This window comes from Mandrillus leucophaeus, unplaced genomic scaffold (genome assembly GCF_000951045.1).
Source record: "Mandrillus leucophaeus isolate KB7577 unplaced genomic scaffold, Mleu.le_1.0 Scaffold1577, whole genome shotgun sequence".
NCBI classification, from domain to species: domain Eukaryota; kingdom Metazoa; phylum Chordata; class Mammalia; order Primates; family Cercopithecidae; genus Mandrillus; species Mandrillus leucophaeus.
In genome coordinates this window covers 265538-288217 of record NW_012101562.1, presented here as the reverse complement: position 1 = coordinate 288217, position 22680 = coordinate 265538, and the positions used below count along the sequence as shown (strand labels likewise).

The following is a 22680-nucleotide window of genomic DNA, read 5'->3' as shown; positions in this document are numbered from 1 at the left end:
TTTATTTTAGCTATTAGTCTTATTAATTTGCTGAAATCTTTAAGAAAAATTTGTCACTATACCTTAAAAGCCTTCTAATTTTGCATAACCTTTGATTGAGCAAATGTACTTCTAGACATATTTCTAAAGAAGTAAATAGTAGTGATCACCAGATTTTAGCTACAAGGAAATTTGATGGGCCTAGTTTATAATAATGAACATTTACAAATATTGTATGTTAAATAAAACAATGAATAAATTAATTATATTTTATCCATTAAAATGTGTCCTGTTTAAGTTAAGGAGTTGCTAGTGAATAGCTAGCAAAAAAGAAGCCAAATTATTGGGTTTTCTTTTTTTTTTTTTAATTTTCTATTATTATACTTTAAGTTCTAGGGTACATGTGCATAACGTGCAGGTTTGTTACATATGTATACTTGTGCCATGTTGCTGTGCTGCACCCATCAACTCGTCAGCACCCATCAACTCGTCATTTACATCAGGTATAACTCCCAATGCAATCCCTCCCCCACCCCCCCATGATAGGTCCCGGTGTGTGATGTTCCCCTTCCCGAGTCCAAGTGATCTCATTGTTCAGTTCCCACCTATGAGTGAGAACATGTGGTGTTTAGTTTTCTGTTCTTGTGATAGTTTGCTAAGAATGATAGTTTCCAGCTGCATCCATGTCCCTACAAAGGACACAAACTCATCCTTTTTTATGGCTGCATAGTATTCCATGGTGTATATGTGCCACATTTTCTTAATCCAGTCTGTCACTGATGGACATTTGGGTTGATTCTAAGTCTTTGCTATTGTGAATAGTGCCGCAATAAACATACGTGTGCATGTGTCTTTATAGCAGCAACAGTGAGTGTGTCTTAAGTTTTTTAGTGGAGCAGAGTGTAGCCAACAGCTCAATTTCAGAGAACAGTGTAAATGAACTGCTAGGATAAGAAAACACTGAAGGCATGCAAGGAATAGGAAATTATAGACATATGTCTAGAGCACAGGAGACTGATGGGACATCAAGGTAGATCAGACTGGAAAGCCAGATGGCGATACAATTATGAGGGGTTTGTATACCATAGGAAAGAATTTGTCTTTTATTCTTTGGACAGTGGAAAGCTGCTGAAAATTTAATGAGATGTTAAACTAAGGTAGCATGAATTATGAGTCATGAAAATAAGGTTTTAAATCCATATGGGTAAAAGTAGATCTAGGCTAGAACAAAGGCAGAGATCCTGGTTATAAAAGGAGTAAGATGTAGGGACATTTTTCCATAGAAATGTTGGGAATTGTTGACTAATCGGACTTCAGAAGTAAGTTTCTATGTTAGGTTTCCATTTTGGATGACTGTGTGAAAGGGAAGGAAATGAGTTCAGTTTGGAAACAGGTGGGTTTGAGATGTCCACAGACATTAACAATAATAAACTGGCTGTAGATTCTAGAGCTCAGGAGAGAGGTTGGGGCTATATATGTAAATCTGAGTCATTAACATTGTAGGGGACACAGAAGTGCTTCCAAGAATCCATGTCATCTTTCAGAAGTACAGAGAAGACAATCTCCTAACTTCTATACTTTATTTCAGTAAAGTGTAAGTTCTTTCACTTGTAAAAGTTTATATTCAAGTTAATCAAATCTTCTTATTCTTTTCAAAGTGTTAATTATCATCATGAACTTCCTTGACAATGAAAAGAAATCAGTGCAAGAATAGATATAAATGGAGTGCTGAATTTTGTTATTCTTTGAGTAAGACAGTTTTTATTTATAAGGCTTTAAAAAGAACACTTCAAAATGGTCATGTTGAATTTAATAATAATTTTCCAGTTGTTACCTTTTGCAGTATTCCTGCTACAAAAACTTTCATTGACTCCATTTAGATTTTGCTGGAAATCTGAGTGTTTAAGAAAATTATTTCTAACAACTACTAAAAAGTAAGTTTCCTCCTGATGTCTGCAAGGCCTTAAAAAACCCCCAAACTATCAAAACTCCTGTGCAAGGAGAAATGGTTAAGGTGTAATTGTCCACAAACAAAAAAAAAAATACCTTTTTTTAGAAGAGTAAGTTAAAAAAGGATTTTCACATTTGTTGTATTTTTGTGTAAAAGCAAGAGAGAGAAGCTTGAGTAATTTTTATGGGTTGGGGGCTACTTATAAAACATCCAAAACCGAATAACCATAAAAATAAATGCTGCTTCCATGGCAACATAAAAGAATAGCAAAAAAACCAGGGAGGGTAGTTCTGAGAATAAAATTCTAAAATCTGTTTTTTATTAAAGTGAGAAAGACAAAAAGTGAAACAGGTTCCTAGTATTAATTATCTTAGAAATACTGAATTCTATCAGAGCAGAATTCACAATAATTGAGTTTTACGTGATGGTTAAATTTTTCCGTAATATATATTTGTTAGAGTTACAGGAGAGGTTGTTTATTGTTTTGAGATCAACAATACCAAATGAAGTGTTGTGCTTTTATCTTGCGTTTAACATTAGCCACCAAATGAACATTTTTTAACTTCAGAAATAAGAGAATTAACAACATCAATAGAAATAATAAGGGGCTAATTAATGGCAATGGACCAATACATATTGCATGTCTAGTATGTGCCATGTTTAGTGTTAATTTTTTTTATGAATTTTCCTAGTCTTAGAAAAAATTTGAGTGAAGTATTTTGTTCATTTTATGGACAATCAATATCAAAACTCAAAAATGTTATGTAATTTGCCATAAGTTACCCAATTAATTAGAGTGGGGTAATGCAACACAACAATGTTCTTCTAGTCTCAATAGTTTAAATTTCCCCATTCTTATTTAATTATGAAGGAAATACATGTACTACTGTATGCAGAAAAATGTGGGGTAAAAAGGAAAATTTCTTTTCCAACTCAGTCTTCTTTCGAGATATCCACTCATCAGATACGATCTATATTCCAGATAGATTTTTACAGATTTATAATAGATTACATAGCATCCATATAAATATATAGATACCATATATAGAAAAATGTTCACATATTTTTTCATAAATGAGATTATTGAAAATAAGTTGTCTGGATTGTTTTTCCCTTTTGAAGTTCTAATGACATACATGCAGACCTCCCTCAGTCACTTTGATGGTATATAACTTTCTATACTATGTGTATACCATGCTTTATTTAACCATTCCCCTCTTGGTAAATACTGAATTGTTTCCACTGTTTGTGTTATAACAAAAAGGGCTCCAAAAACATTTGTATGTGTGTGTGTGTATGTGCAATTAAGTATGTAGATGGAAAAATAATGGTTTTAATTTTTATCTTGTCATTAAATTGATCTTGTAGAGCACATTAGAATAAAAGTAGGGATAGATTTTATGCTTATTATTATTTGATCACTTTCTTTATGAATCCCTGAGCTGTTCTTATATACTTTTAGTTACTATGAAAATAACAGCTCATTATTTCTTGGCAATGTCTACAAAGTTCTAAGGTACAAATCTACTGTTCTGACCATACAATCTTTCATCTATTTACTTGCCCAGTATTCGTTAGGTGCCTACTATGTCCCAAGACTGTAGCAAGTCCTGGGTATGAAAACAGGAATAAGACCTAGGACTGCCAACAAGAAGTTTGCAGTAGAGTGGGATAGCTTATTTCTGGGTATTTGAAAATGTGTAGATGAATAAAGTAATTTTTAACATGGCACTGTAATGATTCTATGTAGATAATTCACCTGGGGTATCTTTCTCATTTTCATAAGCAATAGAATGAGAGAAATTTCATAAGTAGTGTTTCTTTAAATTCTGTATGACATTATGGAGCAGATAATTAGTTGATTTTTTTTGCCATAAGTTATTGAAACAGATTATGGCTGACATTTCTAAATGTCCCTCCTATATCTTGGTAAATGAACTGTGAGAAGCAGTTAATTGTGAGTGTGAGGTGTTTTGTTGTATTAGGGATGTCCAAGTAACACATTTCTACCCAAAGAGAGATACATTGACATGTGTTGAGCCTCTAGGAAGGCTTTTGCTTTTCCTAAAAGATAAACAGACATGGCTATTGCAGTTCTTCCCTGACTTTGATATTCCTGCCTTGAATGTGGAAATGATGCCTGGAATTTCAGCAGTCCTCTTCTGACCAGCTGATGATAAAAGTTAACTATAAACACCAAAGAATGGAAAGATATAAAGTTTTGGGTTTCTTTATGAAATCATTGAGGTCCTAAACAAATGTTAGAATTCTTATTACGTGAGAAAATTAAACCCTCACACATTTAGTCCTCTTATAGTTAAGCATTTTGTTGTTTCCAGCTGAATTCATCCAGACTCCGTTGGTTTTTGGCAGTAGAGGCCCGTCACATTCATTATGAATCAGTGAAACAATAAATGGAATCATTTCTGAATGCTTTGTTACTAGTCTGCCTATGTTGTTTCTATCCTCTTCCTCCATAAGGTCAATTTCCCATGCTGTAATTTAGAAATTTTGTTTAAATATTTTCTTTCTCAAATTGACAGTTTGGAACACTAATTAGGATTTTTTAAATTAAGAATTTTTAAGAGAGAAACTTCCTTTTAATGTTCTCCATTGGATAACACAGACTATGTTTGAAGTATGGTGCCAAAACTCAAGAGTTCATTTTCTTTCTTATAGTACAAGAATCAACAAGTATTTTTGTAATAAATCTTGACATTTATAAATCTTGACACAAATATAACCATAATTGTGCTAGACAGGATAACTTTTGCAACCTCGGTTCACACTAACTCAGAAATTCTACCTCTGGACAAAAATCTTGAGGTTCCCCTAAACTTCTGTAGATAACTTTACAGAGGATCAGCTACCTCAAACTCTGCTTTGTTGGTATAGTTCCCAGGAACTCCAAATTCTACCTCTCAAAGTGGCCATGGCAGTAAAATAGCTCTGGCCTGAAGACTCACAGTCCAATAGCGTCCATGTGGCCCACCTTGCAAAGCTATTTTCCAATGCTTAAGGAGAGCACAAGAACTCTTGTCACACAAAAGAAAATCTGTCCAAGAGTTTTAGTCAGCCTTCAACATCGAACTATGCACTTAAACATTTTATTAAACTTCAAAAGCTCTTAAAAATCATAATATACATAAAAATTTGAAAAGAAATAGAGAATAATAACCATTGGGAAAGCATCACAGATGTGGAGGAATTCTTTTATATATTCAGTTAATAGAATAAAATGTACTCCTCATTTGCTCATACGTGATGAAATGAGATTGTCTAAAATATTTGGATATCTTCATTAACTGTAGGCACACTGAAAGTGTTGCTCTTTTTATTTAATTTTTCAGCGCTCTTTTAAGATCCTTGGGACAACTAAATAGCCAAATTAGTTATAGATTTGAATGCACATTTATTTACTAAGTTCAGTTTATAGTTATTAACATGTGAGCCATGGTCTCCACTGATAGTTTTAACATTATTTTTCCTCTAAAATATGAAGCTGATAAAAAGGGAGAGTTTACCTGATTTCCTCCCATACCATGACAGTTGAATATACCCACTTTTTCATTTTCCTTGCGGCCCATGTTGTCTAAACACTGATTGGTTTCAACATTTCTTATCTAAAGGAAACACACAAAAGGGGGGGGGAGGAAACATAAATCAAACAGTTATTTAAGTCATCAAATCCTTCTTATGTTACTATCTATTGTTAACTGAATAATACAACTTCATAAGAAAATTTCTCCAAGAAAAACATACTGCTTATATATTTTTCTTTTTCTGTGTCCATTCTTAACCTGTATACATTTCTAAACTCTTCCTGAAGTTTTTGAACAGAATTGGCATTGGCATCTAATCAAGAGACATTCCCTGTTTATAGCATAGTATCATAGAAGAAGGAAGCAGCTACATGTTATGAATTAGGAGTTCTTCCCCAAATCCTCTAAAATTAGGACACAGTTTTCATATTCCACTCAAATAACCATTGACTATTCTTGAACTCCTATACTATTGCATGGAAGGAAATAAAAACAAATTGGCTAAATATTAAAATTTATGTTCTTTTAGATTGCTTCATTACTGTATGTTCTATTCTGTGTATTAATAAAGATTACATTGTTTATATCTGTGACTAAAACATATTCATGCATCTTCTTTCATGCCTAATGCCAAACTTATTGAGAAGTGCTTAACCCTAAGGAAAGCTATTACAAGGCTAAACAATGATTTCACATTACAAATTCCTCAAAAGCAAGATTAAATTGCTGACTACAGACATAAAGTTCTTGGTTTACATTAAAACATGGCATTAGTCCCATAATTAACATAAAGTTAATACATATTTGTGCCAAATGTAATTACAAAACCATTAATTGACTTTAAAGATACTAATCTGACTGAATCCAGAACAAATGAATGCAGAAAAGAAAAAAAACCTTCTAATAAATGGGATACTTCAGATTTTTACTTAGTCTCAACCCCAAATATGTATTTATGCCTGTCCACTCTGCTTTTGAAAAGTTTGTATCTCTGAGCCATAGACATGCATATTTTACTGTTCACTTGGGAGAATTATTGGATATGTCTATTTAGTTATCTATGCTTTGAGTACATGTTTCCTCACACTGGCAAATGAGTAAGATGGGAAACTTATTACATAAACATACAGAGGATGAATTTGGTTTACACAATTCACTTTTTCTGTGGTGCAGAGCCTCATGGCCAAGTACTAGTACCTGAAGTTGGGGAAGGTGGTATAACTTGCATTAAGGCCCCCATCAGTAACTGAGAATAGTATAGATCAGAATTCCCACTTGGTAAACGTTTCAAGCACTGTTTCAAGGGGCTGAAATTTAGAGCAGAGTTATATGTGCTTTCATAAAAAAAATCTGAGCAGCAATCCATTAAAAAGACAAAACACACACTGAATATTACAAGGAAAGGGCACGGGCTTCCAGAAGCAAAACCTGTATCAGTTCATATAGGGCTGAAATACATTCTCAATCTGATTTGAGGTAGTTCAGACACTGGAAGGGATTGAACCTATAAGCAAAAGACCTTTTAGGAGCTGCAGCTGGAGAGCATTAAGGAAGGTAACAATTGATAAATTGTCGTATGATGTAGTAAATAGGTCGGTGTAGGTTGCACATAGTCTGATCAAATTACATAAGTTGAATTATTTTTAAATCCTTTACATCAGATTTTCTTAACTTTTCATAAAAGGAAGATTTCTTGAAAATAGTAAGATTATACATTATTGCTATTTAGCTTCCTAAAAGAGTATAGAACAGTAGAATGCCATAATATGTAGAGAAATAAACATCTCACAAAATGACTAATTGATTTTTAGACGTAAGGTATGCAATCTGATTAGAAGACTCTCTGCTAGGTGCATGGTACTTGCATAGACGCTAATTAATAATTATAGGGGTTACAGCTTGAATTGTTTGTAAGGCTTTTTCTCTTTGCTGGAAAACAGAAAATTCAAAGCCATATTCAGTCTAGTACATACCCTGACAGTGGTATTGGAAAGGGACTTCTTGGAGATGCATGCCATCTTACTCTTTGACAAATAAGAAGAATATTTAAGAATGACCCCAAAATATTTTGTCTTCAGTAACAACCTATTATTGATCTATTTTCTACAAAAGATAACACTTTATGTTTCAGTATGTAACACCTCTTGTGAATTCATTTATTCAATTGAGAAGTAGTATCAGGAAAATGTATACCTCATACCAGGTACTACCTGAGGTGCTGAGGATACAGAAAGCAACAAAATAAACACAGTCTCTTCCTTCATAAAGCTTATGTTTTAGAAGGGAAGAGAGCAACATATAAATAGGTTTGTAATATGTCAGAAAATCAAGAAGTCCTGTGAAGAAATATAAAGAATAGTAAGGGTAGATGAAGCGAAGGAGATAGTACTGTTTTAGAAAGAAAAGGTCAATTTGAACAAATACACTTGAAAAGATGCATAATGAAGAGGAGAGCAACCATATTTTCATCTATGGAAGGACATTTTGGGCAGGGGAACAGCAAATGGATGCTCCCTGTAAGCTGGACAATACTGAGTGAAATAATGGACTAGCATTGTGCCAGCACTGCAGTGAGCAAGGGCCAGGTTAGAGAGGTATTCCAGACTAAGTAATAGTAAGGAATCATGAGATTTTTAGCATAGGCATGGTATAATAGCTTATTGTGGCTGTTGTGCAGAGAGCAGATTAGAGGGAGGAAAGATTGGAAGCAGAGAAACAAGGAAGAAGGCCACTGTAGTCATGCCAGCAAGAGACGATGGTTGATTAAGAGACCAACAACGCGGGTGGAAGGCCCAATTTCAGATATATTTTGAAGGTACAGCCATTGGAACTTTCCATTGAATTGAATGTAGTTATGACACAAATAAAGACATCAAGAAATATGTCAAGCTTTGGGCCTGAACAAGTGGGCAAATGCTATTTCTATTTACCAGGAACGACAGTCTTGAGTTCTTGCATGTTGATAATTGTATCTGTGGCTGCTATACTTGAAAATCACTTTGATAGGTCTAAAGTCCATGGCTCACCAAACTTGAATACCTTTTCAATGTTACTCCATTTACTTCCAGAGTAAAGGATTCCTTTGAAAACTCTGATTACAATCTGGGTTTTTCCCCCATTAATTCTTACAAGTATCTATTTCCCTGGAAATCAAACTGATTTTTTTATCTTTCAAGTTTGGGAGATTTACTAAAATATATCTTGACATTACTCATTAAGGATCACTCTCGCAGGGATGTAGTGCTCCTTTTCACAATATCATTTCAATTTTATTTTCAGGAAAGTTTCCCGGAATTATAGTTATTATTTTATTTTTCGAGACAGAGTCTCACTCTGTCACCCAGGCTGGAGTGCAGTGGTGGCAATTCTTCTGCCTCAGCTTCCCAGGTAGCTGGGATTACAGGTGCCCACCATCACACCTGGCCAATTTTCATTTATTATTTTTATTTTTAGAAGAGATGGAGTTACACCATATTGGTCAGGCTGGTCTCAAACTCCTGACCTCAGGTAATCCACCAGCCTCATCCTCCCAAAGTGCTGGGATTACAGGTGTGAGCCACTGCACCTGGCCTATAGTTATTAATGTTCATTTTATTTCATTGGTTTTTGTTTAGGAAATCCTATTATTTTGGGTCTTGTTGCTTATCTTCTATGTGTGTCACTTTCAATTGAACAATTTAGTTTCCAATTTTTATTTTTTTTAGTGGCTCCTTTTTCTTTTCTAAAATTCGTATCGCATACTCTCTTGGTATTATTCACTCATGTGTTCTTACAAGTTTGATGTTCATTTCTGAAATGATTTAGTCTTTGATTTCTAATTCTTTCCTGCATTCTAGTCCCTCATTTCAGTTTTTCTAAATTTGATTTATGTTGTTCTTTTCTATATTCTATCATTTAGAGCATTTATTTTAGCATCTTTTGAAATATTAGATTACATTTTTCCTGTGTCTTATGAGCATAAAGCATTGGTGTGCTTGCATTGTTTGCAGAGATACTACTCTACTTCTATCTTTTTCTTACATCAGTCATGCTCTTCTAGTTCCTCTTCCTGTTTTTCTTCCTTCCTTCTTTCCTTTTCTGCATAAGATCAATTTTCCTAGTCTTTTATGGGGAAAGGGTTGATCAAAAGACCATTTCTAATTTCACAAATATAGAACACCTTTTCCTGTATTTTTTGAAGTGTTGAAAAAATTACCCTTCTATTTCTTGAGACCTCCTGACCCCATTTACCTCATCCATTTTAATCTGAACCATTCATTTCCTTTTCCTCCCACTCTAGTTGGGCTTTATTCTCTGAAGTGTCTTCTGAGAAGGAGCTTCGGCTAGTGAGTTTCAAGAATTCACAGACTGCACACTGTTCCGACCCTTCAGATATTAGAGAGGAGTTTTTTTGCTCACCTGCAAGGTACTTCTCCCATTTTCAGCTACTATTATCCAATTGGCCTGAAACAATTTCTCATGAGTATCTCTTAGAAAATTGGGTGTTATCCTGACCTCATTTCCATCAGATACCTCATTGCTTTCCTCTGTTGTCTCCTGCAAAAATTGTAGTATCATCTGGGTCATGACAATGTCAGCTCATATTTGAGAATTTGTGAGAACACTTTGCCACCTAATTTTGTTGTCAAAATTGTTCATCTTTTTTTTAAGTTTTGCTGTCCTAGTTGTTCTTTTCCGTTTTAATGGGAAAATTCAGAGATTCACACACTATGTCATTGCTACCACCAATTTTTCCAGAATTCCAGAATAGACTTCTCTTGGGGACTGCATGAAAAGAAGCCTATCCTATTTCTGGCACATTCTAACTACTCCACATTCAATGTGGTTTTGTAGTTTGTGGATGTGTAATATTACTTGTCCTTCAGAATGCAGCAGGTGCTAAGTGGATACAAAATAGGAACTGAAGTCAAGTCTGGCTGGATGTAGAATCTGGGAGAATAGCAATATACAGGAGTCAATGGTTTAGGAAACCTGCCACAGGGAGAAAAGAGAGACAACCACTACCACCTCCATTATGATGATGATAATAATAATATAAATTAGAAACTATTTGAATTGTATGTGCCAACCTATTACTCCCATTTTACAAACAAAAATATTAAGATACAGAGAGGTTAACTAATTTGCCAAAACAGGGAATGTAAAGGTATTCTATTGAGTCTGGGAATTTCCAGTCCTGACTTCCAGACAGGCAGGCAGTGTTTTTTAGAAAGGAGGCCTGGAAGGAGCAAGGGAGGACTCAGTTCTGCTTGAACAGAGCTAACTAGAGGTTATCTAGACAACTGGTGAAGACATATGAAACAAGATACACAAAGGCAGCCTGGAATTAGGCCTGGGGGACCAGGTCCAAAAGCCTAAAAACAAAATATTCTTTATGCTTAGTGCCAGCCTGACGGGCTGAGGTCAGGCAAATAATTTCTGTCTACGTCCAGCGTAACCTGAGAGATTAGCAGTGTGGAGGACAGAGTGTCAGGAAATCAGGATATCAACTGCCATCTTAAACAAATAAGAAGGACAGATCACCTGGGATAGAGACAATATCTGAAAGGTTTTTCTTTGTTTTTCCTTTTTTGAGACGGAGTCTAGCTCTATCACCCAGGCTGGAGTGCAGTAGTGTGATCTCGGCTCACTGCAACCTCCACCTCCCAGGTTCAAGTGATTTTTCATGCCTCAGCCTCTCAAGTAGCTGGGACTACAGGCATGGAATTACATTACGACTGGCTAAGTTTTGTATTTATGGTAGAGATGGGGTTTTACCATGCTGGCCAAGCTGTCTAAACTCCTGACCTCAAGTGATCTGCCTGCCTCGGCCTCCCAAAGCGCTGGGTTACAGGCGTAAGCCACCATGCCCAGCCTAAAATCTGAAAGGTTTTTATCACTACTAGGCCTATAACATTCAGATTTTTTTAAAGCCATGCACACCTACAGGGCAGATAGAAGCACATAGATTGTTCTCAAGTGAGCGAGCCCAACCCTGTAGGCATCTGCTGTATTGTCTTCAAAATACAAAAATGGTCACTGGTGTTTTCTAACGATTCTCAGCAAGCAATTCTTAATGTATATCTCAATACTAGCATATGGGAGAGTTGAAACTATGCATCTCATCTTTTGAGATGTAAAGGATAATCAAATTTAGGATGATCCTGTATAATTTTAAAATCAGAACTTTTCTAAGAACACCTTGAGACCTCAAATATATACTCACAAAGAATGTTGTTCAAGGGAGGAAGTGAAATTTCAGAAAAGATGCAATTCTGTCGCTGGTACCATATTACCTGACAGTAACAATGGCTTGGTAATGTCATTAATCCTGAGAAAAATCCAAGCAACCAACAACTAAAGAACTTTATTAAAAATTCTTTACAAAGTCTGTTCTAGAACTTGAATCAAAATAGTAGAGTACACTGGTAGCTCTAAGATCTGGTAAACTCTTTTGACTCATTCTTTATGTTATGGTAGAGTTTTGAATGTATGGCACAAGGCCAAGATAGTTTTAACTTTAATTGGCTGTCTGCTTTGAGATTTCTGTATTTACACATAATCTTTTGTTGCTTGAAAACAATTCTTAGTGACATAAACTTGAGGGCATTTTTCTCACTTGTGTTTTGATATTTGAAATCAGCAAGACTTTCTAAATGTTTCTGTGCATTGCAGCATCATTGGTAATGTTCTCACCACTTATATAATTTGTTCATTAGCTTTTGCTCCCTCTGCTGGAATGTAAAAGCAAGTAGCAATGAAAACTCCATTTCTAAAAGAGAGATACATACTCCCCACGCCCCCGCCACCAATCTTTGCATTTTAAAAACTCTTTTAAATCCATGCTAAAGACTGTCAAACTAGCATTATTTTACTTTAATTACCCCAACATATGCTTATTCTTCAATTGCACGTTGTTACTTTTTATCATTATTTTACAAATGTTAACCTCATTTGTTTTCTCTTTTCTTTGTAAATATGGAAATAAGCACAGTTGCAGTGAATTCCACAGCTTAATGTTAGTATTTCCATAATATGATTGCTCTTGTGGATATGCATTTGAAGTATATTTTCTATTTAGTCTAATTGTGAATAAATCAGAAAGATGAGAACAAAATCTGTATATTGAAACAATTCAAGTTGACTTCACTTATGCAGACCTGGGTTTAGAAGGTCCTTGATTAATGACTGAGATTTAAAAATTATTATTATCTGATACCTGAAATCCCTTTCCCCCAAAAGTAAAGAACATAGAAAAATAAACAATTTAATTTATTTGGTTGGTAACAAAAACAGCGACAACCAAAATCCTGAGAGAATTCAGTAAATGACAAACTGGCATATGGTTTGTTGTAGCTGTTTGTGCCAATACACATTTAAGTAATAAAATTAGAATGAATTTTAGTTTATTAGAAATATGAAGTTAAAAAAATACAGTATTTTCAGGTAGTAAAAGTAGCACGCTTTGTTCACAGGTGAGTTACCTAGCCCAACATACTTTAAGGTAGCCATCCAATAAAGGGTGACATATTCTCCCTATACATACACATATTCAGAAATCCTGGGATAAAAATTAGCTACTGAGTCCCCAAGAATTTTGGATATAAAATGAACAGAAAAAAGTCCACATTTATGTAAGTCACCTAAAATAAAGCTTTCTTGCTGGTCATCCTATTAAAAGGCCAAGAAGACTGTGAATCTATAAATAGATCTGATTACCAACAGAAAGGGTAAACTTTTAAGCGTTTTAGCTTCTTCATTTGGCAGTAACTGATTTTACCCTTAATCTCTGCAGCCTAGCAGCTTCATGGATGTCTATTTTTCATTACTTAAATTTGCCCTTCAGCAATATTTAAGGAATACAATAACAATATATGCAAGAACTTTACTTACTATGGCTAAAGGATACAAGAGGAAAAAGAAATCCTGAGGTCAAGTACACAATACAAAATGCATACACTAATGTCAAAACATCTTCAAAGCAACATGCAAATGCAAATTTTAAGCACCAAGAGTTGTCACTTGGCTCCTGAAATCCTCATCTCCTTCATTTGCCCTCAGATTGTGTTCAATTTTAGTTCACAATGTATTTTTCTTTTTTTCAGAAAGCCTGTCATAACCCAAAAATTTGGGCTGAGACATTCTATTTTAGAATGCCATTTCTTTCAGTCTTACACTTACATTTACAAGATCAGAACCCAGCCTGTTAAATCTACATAAGCTTCAGGGCTAGTTAAGAGAGAATTTAATGCTGCAAAGAGCTCAACTTCCTTATTCCATTATGATCTGCTTACTGAGTCTAAAAGACACATGCTTCATTAACTTACTTAAAGGTTTTAGTTCAAAGCAATTGCACAGCTTTTAACTTCCCATTGGAAACTGCATGTAATTCATGGGCTGGATAAAGCAATATTTCAATTACTTGAGTAAGATGCAACATAAAATAAATTAAGATACAGATATCTGATATCAATAACTATTGACTTTGGTGATGGTATATAATGGAGAAACTGAATACCATATTTGCCTCTATATATTCCAACACAGCAAGGAAAGTTATAAAAAGAAATTGACAAGGAAACATTTATATTCACCAATACACAGCAATATTAAATAGACTTTGAGAAACATTGAAGTGAAAAATATATGAATTGTTAAAGCCACACAATTTCATTTCAAATTCAGTGAGAAGTACAAATGAATATACTGCAAAGAAATATTGTTCTTGTTTTGATGACAAGTAGCTTGAACACTTGATATTGCTTTGGGACTCAAATTATTTAAGAGAAAGTGCCTTATACATAAGGAAAAATATCTTTTTACATTCTTCCAATAAAGGTTAATAACAGGCAGTAAGAAGGAAAAAGCTTTAGTAAATGACTGTTGTTCATTAACAGTTCAACTCTAACTCATTATCAAAATGTCCATCTTAAATTATGCATACATGGCCACGCAAAATTGAATTAGGAGGTAGTGCTTGGTGAATTTGTCCTTCTGTTTCCATGGAAACAGATGCTGGATTGCATTTCTTTAAGGCTAGTTTTAAAGTGGAAAACTACAGTACATTAATACTTCAGAAAGCACAGAACTTACTGTATCTTTTAAACGTATCAGGTTTTTTAAACAGCCGTTACAGCATATCATGTAACTCATGCAGGGCATCTTTTACTTCTACTGAATTTCTTTACCTGTTTGATTCTCTCTTGCCCTACCCACCTCCGCATCCCTATTTTGGTAGAAAGGCTTAAGAGTAAAGGTCTTTCCTTATTTGACGTTGCATTGTCAACATATAACAAAAGGTTTAGTTTGATATGGTCTGAATGCATTTATCCAAAATTCATGTTGAAATCTAATCCCCATTGTAGTGGTATTAAGAGGCGGGGCCAAGAGGAATGGTGGCCCAAGAGATAACATGTCTAACTATGAATCATAAGATTCAAGAGGTGGAGCCTTTTGGAAAGTGTTTAAGTCATGAGGGCTTCATCCTTATGAATAGAATTAGTGCCCTTATAAAAGAGGTTGAAGCGAGCTGTCTTGCCTCTTGTCCATGTGATGATATATCATTTGCCTCTTTTTCCATATGAGGACTTAGTGACAATGTGCCATCCTGGAAGCAGCCAGCCTTTCCCAGACACTAAATTGGCTGGCACCTTGGACTTCCTAATCTCCAGAACTGTGAGAAATAAATTATTTATAAATTACCCAATCTAAGGCATTTTGGTATAGCAGCCCTAAGGGACTAAGACATAGCTCAAGTTCTTTTTTTATTTGTATTAAATAGAGATGGGCTCTCACTATGTTACCCAGCTGGTCTTGAACTCCTGGGCTCAAGTCATACTACTGCCTCAGCCACCTGACTAGCTGGGACCACAGGCACATGCCAACACACTCAGCTTCATGCTCTTATTTAATAAAAACATTTTGAATGATTAAAATATAATAAAATCATCTATTTCTTCTTCTAGTTATAAGAAAAAGTGAGCCTTAGTGTTGGACTAGCATGTAATTTTTCCTAACTTCAATAGTTAACCAGCTGTGTGACCTATAGGCCAAGCACATAAACTTTCTATGTGTCAGTTTCCTTATTAATCCTGCAATAATAAAACCTAAGTCATGAAAGTTGTTCTAATTTTTATGTAATTCATCTAAAGCACCTAGAATAACTGTTGGCATAGGAAATCAATAAATGGTAGCTATAATAATTATAACTGTAACTACTGGTGTGCTACTTTTCTTGCTTGGCATTGGGTTATATGTTTTATGTCTTCAGTCATCACTATAACCCAGTATTATTATCTTTATTCTGTTGACAGAGGTAGTAGAGAGGATACTTAACATCACTCAAAATGAAAGCTGTAAGGCTAGGATTTGAACCCTCCTATTCTTGGCTTCAGGGGCTGGAATGTTTTCAATACACCATACTGCCTCTTTTAGATACTACGAAAGGCTCAATTCCTCTCTTTAAAATCTTATCATAAAGTATTTCTACAGATTAAAATATGGTCACCTGATCCATTGTAGAAGATAATTAATTGTAAATTAGTACTTTGTACAAAGGAATTTGCCCGCACTGTATTTTATTTTTACAATTTAGAAAGTGAATTAGGTTTCCTTGATGTAGTGCAGGACAGCATAAAATTGGATTTTTAACTTGGAAGTAAACATCTAGTTCTGTTACAGAGCCCTGAGTTTTTCTCAAGAGTCACCTTGGTGGCCCCAGAGAATTTCCAAAACTCTTCTTTGCTCATTTCTGTCCTGTTACAGCCCTGGGTCATTCCTCCTTTTAGAAAAAGAAATCGATGTTTACTAATGATTTGGGTCCATTGACGACAGTGAAAGAAACATTTTATAATAAGAATATAAAACTTCCTTTCTTCTGAGGATACAGTCAGGTTCATCAACGTTCAAACAAATTTTCAATAAAGTGATAAGGATATTACATATTTATCAGAGATCTTCAGTGGTTTATAATAACTAACATGCAAGGACTGTTCTATTTTAAAAAGCACTGTCATATGTTTTCTGCATTAAATATAAATCCCTGTGAGATCAGTGCCAACATGAGGATGTTACATATTTGAAAATGATAGCAACAATACCCCTTGTCCAAAAAAAAAAAAAAAAAAAATACTTTGAGGCACAGGACTAAGTGACTAGTCTAAAGTCATACACTTAGAAAGTGGTAACATCAATGTTATTACACATGAAATTTTTCACTACATTATTCAGATTAAAGTTAAATATATGTAAATCAAGCTCTATAGAGAGATATTTACATGGCTAATAAGGAAGTGGAGACTTGGACAATAGGGCATGAAGATGGCACATAAATCAGTCATTAAAAACGATTCAGCTAGGGCTCCAGTAACCTCAAATACATTTTTTCTTTACTTTTTTCTAGTTAATTGTAAGTAAGGTATGTTTATAAAGTTAGAGAGCATTAAGGCAGATGATCCAAAAAAGTATTAGATTGAGCCATACAAATTTTCAGTTAGTCTACCATTATGACCTACAACAATGGAATTTTAAATCTAAGAACATGCTTACTTGATAATTATTTCCGAAGTGCATTATTTATTGCTTTTCTTTGTTTAGATGGAATCTCGCTGTCGCCCAGGCTGGAGTGCAGTGGCGCGCTCTCAGCTCACTGCAAGCTCCGCCTCCTGAGTTCACGCCATTCTCCTGCCTCAGCCTCTTGACTAGCTGGGACTACATGCACCTGCCACCACCCCCGGCTAATTTTTTTTTTTTGTATTTTTAGTAGAGACGGGGTTTCACCGTGTTATCCAGGATGGTCTCGATCTCCTGACCTCGTGTTCCGCCTATCTTGGCCTCCCAACGTGCTGGGATCACAGGTGAGAGCCACTGCGCCCCACCTATTTATTGCTCTTGAAATGCTTTAATCACAACCAATATTAAAGTAGCTTTGATTCCTATTAAGTGGAAAATATCCATATGGAGGATATAATTCATAAAGGAAATATAATTCTTATTTTGATCAGTTGAGATATATATATGAGATATATAGAAATATATATAATCAATCTATGAGATGAATGCAGGATTATATATATATATGTATGAATATATTACAAATATACATACATTATATACATGTTTGTATAGTTATAATGAAGTCACTTTTGTATTTTGAGATAAAATAGATATGTAGAAAAGAATGGTGTAGATCAATGGTTCTCAGAGTGTCTAAAAAGTCAATACCACTTTTGTTATAGTACCAAGATATTACTTTCAGTTTTCACTTTCACATTCTCCTGAGTGTACAAGAGTTTTCTAGAGGCTATTGTAATAGACTGCCTTGTACTGCAGTAGATTGAATACTGAAGCACATATGACAATCCAGCTATCTTCTATTAAGACAGACACTAATGCAATTTACAAAAATATAATCAATGGTAGTCTCTTATAATTACTTGATTTTCTTGGAAAAAAATATTTACTTTTCAAAAATATGTTATTTACATTAACATGTAATTGCTTATTACATAATGTTTAGTAAAAAAATGGGTTTTAAAGTTCTCAATTTTAATTTAAATACAGTAAATATTAATCATAGTTGTAAACCCACATGAACAAAAGGTGTTTGGAGTACACAGTAAATTTTAAGAGTGTAAATGACCAAAAGTTTTAGTACTGTTGGAACAAAAAAATTTTTGTTCAATCTTAAAATTTCTGCTCATTTTTATGATTCCTTACGATGAAGACTTTATGGTCCTTGAAATATGAGAAGTTATTTAAAATAGATCTAATTAAAAATCCCTTACAGCATTTTCATAACATAAAAAATACTGAGCTCCTTAGAAATTGCTCCATTTGCAAAATATATTTATAACTTAACCAAAATAAATAATTCATACCTCACCAAGTGAGTAATAACGTCTTGGGATCTGGGAGTCCGGATAGATGTTTTCTAGGTACCAAGAAAAGGGCTTACACTTCAGATTTTCTCTTAGTGTTTTTCTGACTGACACATCTCCATAATCCACTTTGACAACACCTGGAATTTTTCAGAGAAACACAAATCAGTTTGTGCTATTTTTGTTTTAGTACTGTTTTACTCCATTTACTTTGCTCTCAGTTTTTTTCTTTATAATTCCAGCAAATTCAATTGCATATGCAGCTGCTACTACACTGGATTGTTACTACCATAGAATTAGTACATTAAATAGATATAAATAACACTTCTCCCATTGGTTATGACTTTTCAAATGCAAATATTTATCACCAAGTACTTGTACTACTTAGATTGAATAATTAACTAAATGTAAATTGGTATTTAGTATCTCATAAAGCTTAACTGAACTGTGTAATATGTCTGTTTTTCCTTAATAAAAAATTCTAGTAGCTCCAATGTTTTCGTTAATATTCATACCTTCCCTAGAGTCACTTATTCAACACCTGTAGATTTTATGAGAAATTTATATAAAATATTCACATAATAGACTGCACATGTATTCTTTTTCTTGAACTTCTATCTAGTTACCTTAAACTTATGTTTTTATTGATTTATTGAGTTATTCTAAGCTACCCCAGTCCTTGAAAAGTTAGTAAACGTGGAAGTGTAAAGAAACTAACAAACAAATGAACAGGAATATATTCACATGTATATATGAAAAATGATTAATTTTATTTCACATAATAGAATATTTGACATTTAAATGAATATTTCCACTGAAAATCATAAAAGAATGTTTTCTAGTTGAGAAATAATAATGCTACTAGTTTTTATATAAAAACATATGACAACTTGATTTGCTCCTTATATTAAAACTGGCATTTGATTGAAATAACTAATAACTGTGACAATACAGCAATTATTTCTTAGATTATTCTGAAAATATTTCAATGTTTAACTCTTTTCTTTAAGGCCACTATGCAACATGCTGGCACAAAATGGCCTAGTATTTGGGATATTCTATCCCAACCAAGTAACAAAGCCAATCAGTTGTTCTGTAAAATAGGACCAAGTGTTTAGACAATCTAAATGTCTGTAACTAATGCCATTACCAAGACACTATTTTCCAAAGCAGCAACACTCTCAAAACTCATCACTCACTAGTTCCAACCCCCTTGTCTTTTCAGAATTTATGTTTTTTCAAAATTAAATGCCATAGTATTATTAGAAAGCATTCTGATCCTGAAGCAGCCAAACCATTTCCTTCCAAGAGAAAATATTGATTTTCCTAGCTGGTGTTTGGATAGAAAACAAGGTCTTTGGGGTTTTTAAACAGATAAATATTTGCTTTCAAAATAATTCTATTTAGAACTTCCAATCAGGAATGCAACCTTCAAAATAAGAGGCTCAAAACAATTTAGTATTTACAAAGTAAATCACCAGAAGAATTTCTCATTATGTTAAGTATTATTGCAGTTGAAATAATTGAATACATAGTCCTCAAAAATCACATAAAGAGATGTCATTGTGCCTGGTGGGGAGGCGAAACACTGTATCTTCAGAGGGCTTAATTTAACAGTCAATTTTACTGTTCTGTCTTCATTTTTGAGGTGGGTGGATTTAATTGAGGTGGCTTATTTAATATCAACATCCTCCCTTTTTCAACATGTTAAGATTTGGTAGTTCTGGCTCTGTAATATCTTCCTAGAAGAGTTTCTTTGTGCATGTGTTTTCCAATAAAACTTTATTTATGGACAATGAAATATGAATTTCACATAATTTTCACGTAATGACATATTACTCTTTTGACTTCTCTCCAACTACTTAAAATTAGATCTTGGGTATTTAAAAAAGGAACAGCGAGCTGGTTTTGGCACATGGGTCATAGTAGCCAACCCCTGCTCTAAAAGATAAAGTCCTAGAAGGTTTTTATGAGCAGTTATCTGATTGAAATGAAAATTTAAAGTTTCATTTGCATACCATTTTACATAAGGTCAGAGAAAACATTAATTGTCCACTTCGGATTTGGCAAAAAGTGGCTAGTGAAGAATTATAGAGATTATTGAATAAAGCAAGGCCTTCTTATCCTGTCACCTCTAAGCCACCCCTTGGCATTTCCACTGCAACTTGCTTTTGTTCTAATCCTAGATAATTATGCTAAATTACCTTTAGAAATGCACAAAGAAATACTGTGGGCTATCAACATTTTGGTGAGGATGGCTTTTTCTCTCTGCATCCATATTTTTTTTCTTAGAAGTGAGACATATTAAGAGACAACAGTCCTCACAAACACCCTATGTACTCCCCCATATTTCTCAGGTCGCTGCAGTTAGGCAGGGACATCTAACTGCTCCTGGCCAATACACTATGAGAGAAAGGGGTTATGTCACTTCTGATTTTAAAGATAGGAAAGGAAGTATGAGAGCTTTCTTTTCCTTTACCACAGGGACTGAGGAGGATTTGTATCCCAGTGGGTGCAGCTACAAGATGGAGAGACTTTTCTTTACTGTATGATTTAGTGACTGTAGAGCCTGAATTAGATTATTCAGATCCATGGTTTGATACATAATCTTACCTGTTCCCCAAACTCTTGTCTCCAATTCAAACCTCTTCAAAGTAGGTTACCTAATTGTTTACCCAACAATTTTACTGGGATCTATACTAGGCATCTCAAATTTGACAAGTCAAAAATTTGATTCTCCAACTTGCTCCATCTCCAAGGTTCTTCATTTTGGTATCTAGCACAAATATCCACTGATTTTCTCAAGGAAAAATAAATAATTTTCTTTCTCTCACACATATACATTTTTAACTCATAGGAATTCTTGTTGGCTCTCCTTCACAATATAGCCTCAGCCACTCTACTGTTACCATCCTGGTCCTAACTTCTCCCATCTCTTGCTTACACTAGCATTGCAGTCATCTCCTAACTAGCTTGGAAACATTTTACATTCCTCTACCTATATTTTATTCATTATTGCCTGTTCCTTAGTCAATATATTTAAAATACAAATCAAATCATGTTACTCCCCTGCTCAAAAGTGTACCGTGATTTTCCATAATACTAAGAATAATTGAATGTCTCTTAACCATTGCCTGAAGATCCTTCAGAAAATAGCTCTTGACTAGCTTTTTGAATTCATCTATGCTCACTTTGAAACCAGCCCAATTGTCCCACAGAAGTGATGTTTATGTTTTTTTTTTTTTTTTTGAATAAACATGAAAGAATGGCCCTCCTGGTCTTGAAACTTGAGTAAATTACAATTGTCTTATCTAAGTTCCTTTCTCAGGAAACCAACCAGATAATATAAGGGAACTGAAACTTACCAGATGACCACGTCTGGACAGTGAGACACCAGACCCCCTCACCTGTCATGATTGCCTAACCACCTGTTTCTTGTTGATCAATTTATCTTCCTTACCCCTCCCTAATTCCTGGTTTCTCACACATGGTTATATTTCTTCCCTGCTATTTCAACCCCTAATTTTAGTCGGTTGAGGAGATGAATTTGAGACTGATTTCCCATCTCCTTGGCTGCAGCAACCTATTAAAGCCTTCTTCCATTTCAATATTGATTGTTTTGGTGATTGGCTTCTGGTGCAGCAAGCAGCAGGACGTAGACAGAACCCCTGTGTTTCAGTAACATCTTCATTCTAGCCCCCTTTTTCATTCTTTACATTTCTTCAAACATTCCAAGTTCATAATTCATCATAATTCAACAATTCAAGGCTTTATACTTCTCTTTTTTCTGTCTGTAATGGTGTTACCCTGCAACTTTCATGAGTTGTCCTTCACTTGGTCCAAGTCTTTGCTCAAATTTTACTTCTTCAGGTTTATTCTGACCTTACTATCAAAACTGATTCCTTTCTCTCATCTTCCTGGGTCTTTATCCCTCTATCATGCTTAATTTTTTTCCATGGCACTTATTATCTGATATCATATTATAGATCACTTTGTTCATTGCCTTCTCAACAAAAACTTTGGACGAGTTATCTCCTTTTTTGAAAGATAAGGTATCCTACCTGATAATATCTTACAAGATATTATGACTACTAAATAAATAATGCCTGGGAAATGCTTAGTATGATGACTGGAATATAATAATTACTTAATACACACTATATATTGCATTGGATAGCTGTTGTTTTGCATGCCTGACATCCATTCTGTCCTCTGGTAAACACACTTGAATTTTCTCTGTGAAACCACTCCCACTTCACTTCCAGCTTGGGTGGGGCTGGTTTCATTGCCTTCCCCACTCTTCCAGTTCCATCTGTGGGCACAGACTAAGGCACATCACCAGAAAATCTAG

At 34.5% G+C, this 22680-nt stretch overlaps 1 protein-coding gene across 1 annotated transcript in view; it reads right to left on the bottom strand.

The window, feature by feature from the left end:
* LOC105536276 (polypeptide N-acetylgalactosaminyltransferase 13) overlaps nt 1–22680 on the bottom strand; it is a 226357-nt gene that overhangs the window by 36194 nt on the left and 167483 nt on the right. Inside the window, exons 7-8 of the mRNA XM_011975607.1 lie at nt 18330–18469; nt 5455–5553 (exon numbers count right to left, since the gene is read on the bottom strand). Of these exons, the coding sequence (XP_011830997.1) occupies nt 5455–5553; nt 18330–18469 (239 nt within the window). The remainder of the gene's footprint in view (nt 1–5454; nt 5554–18329; nt 18470–22680) is intronic.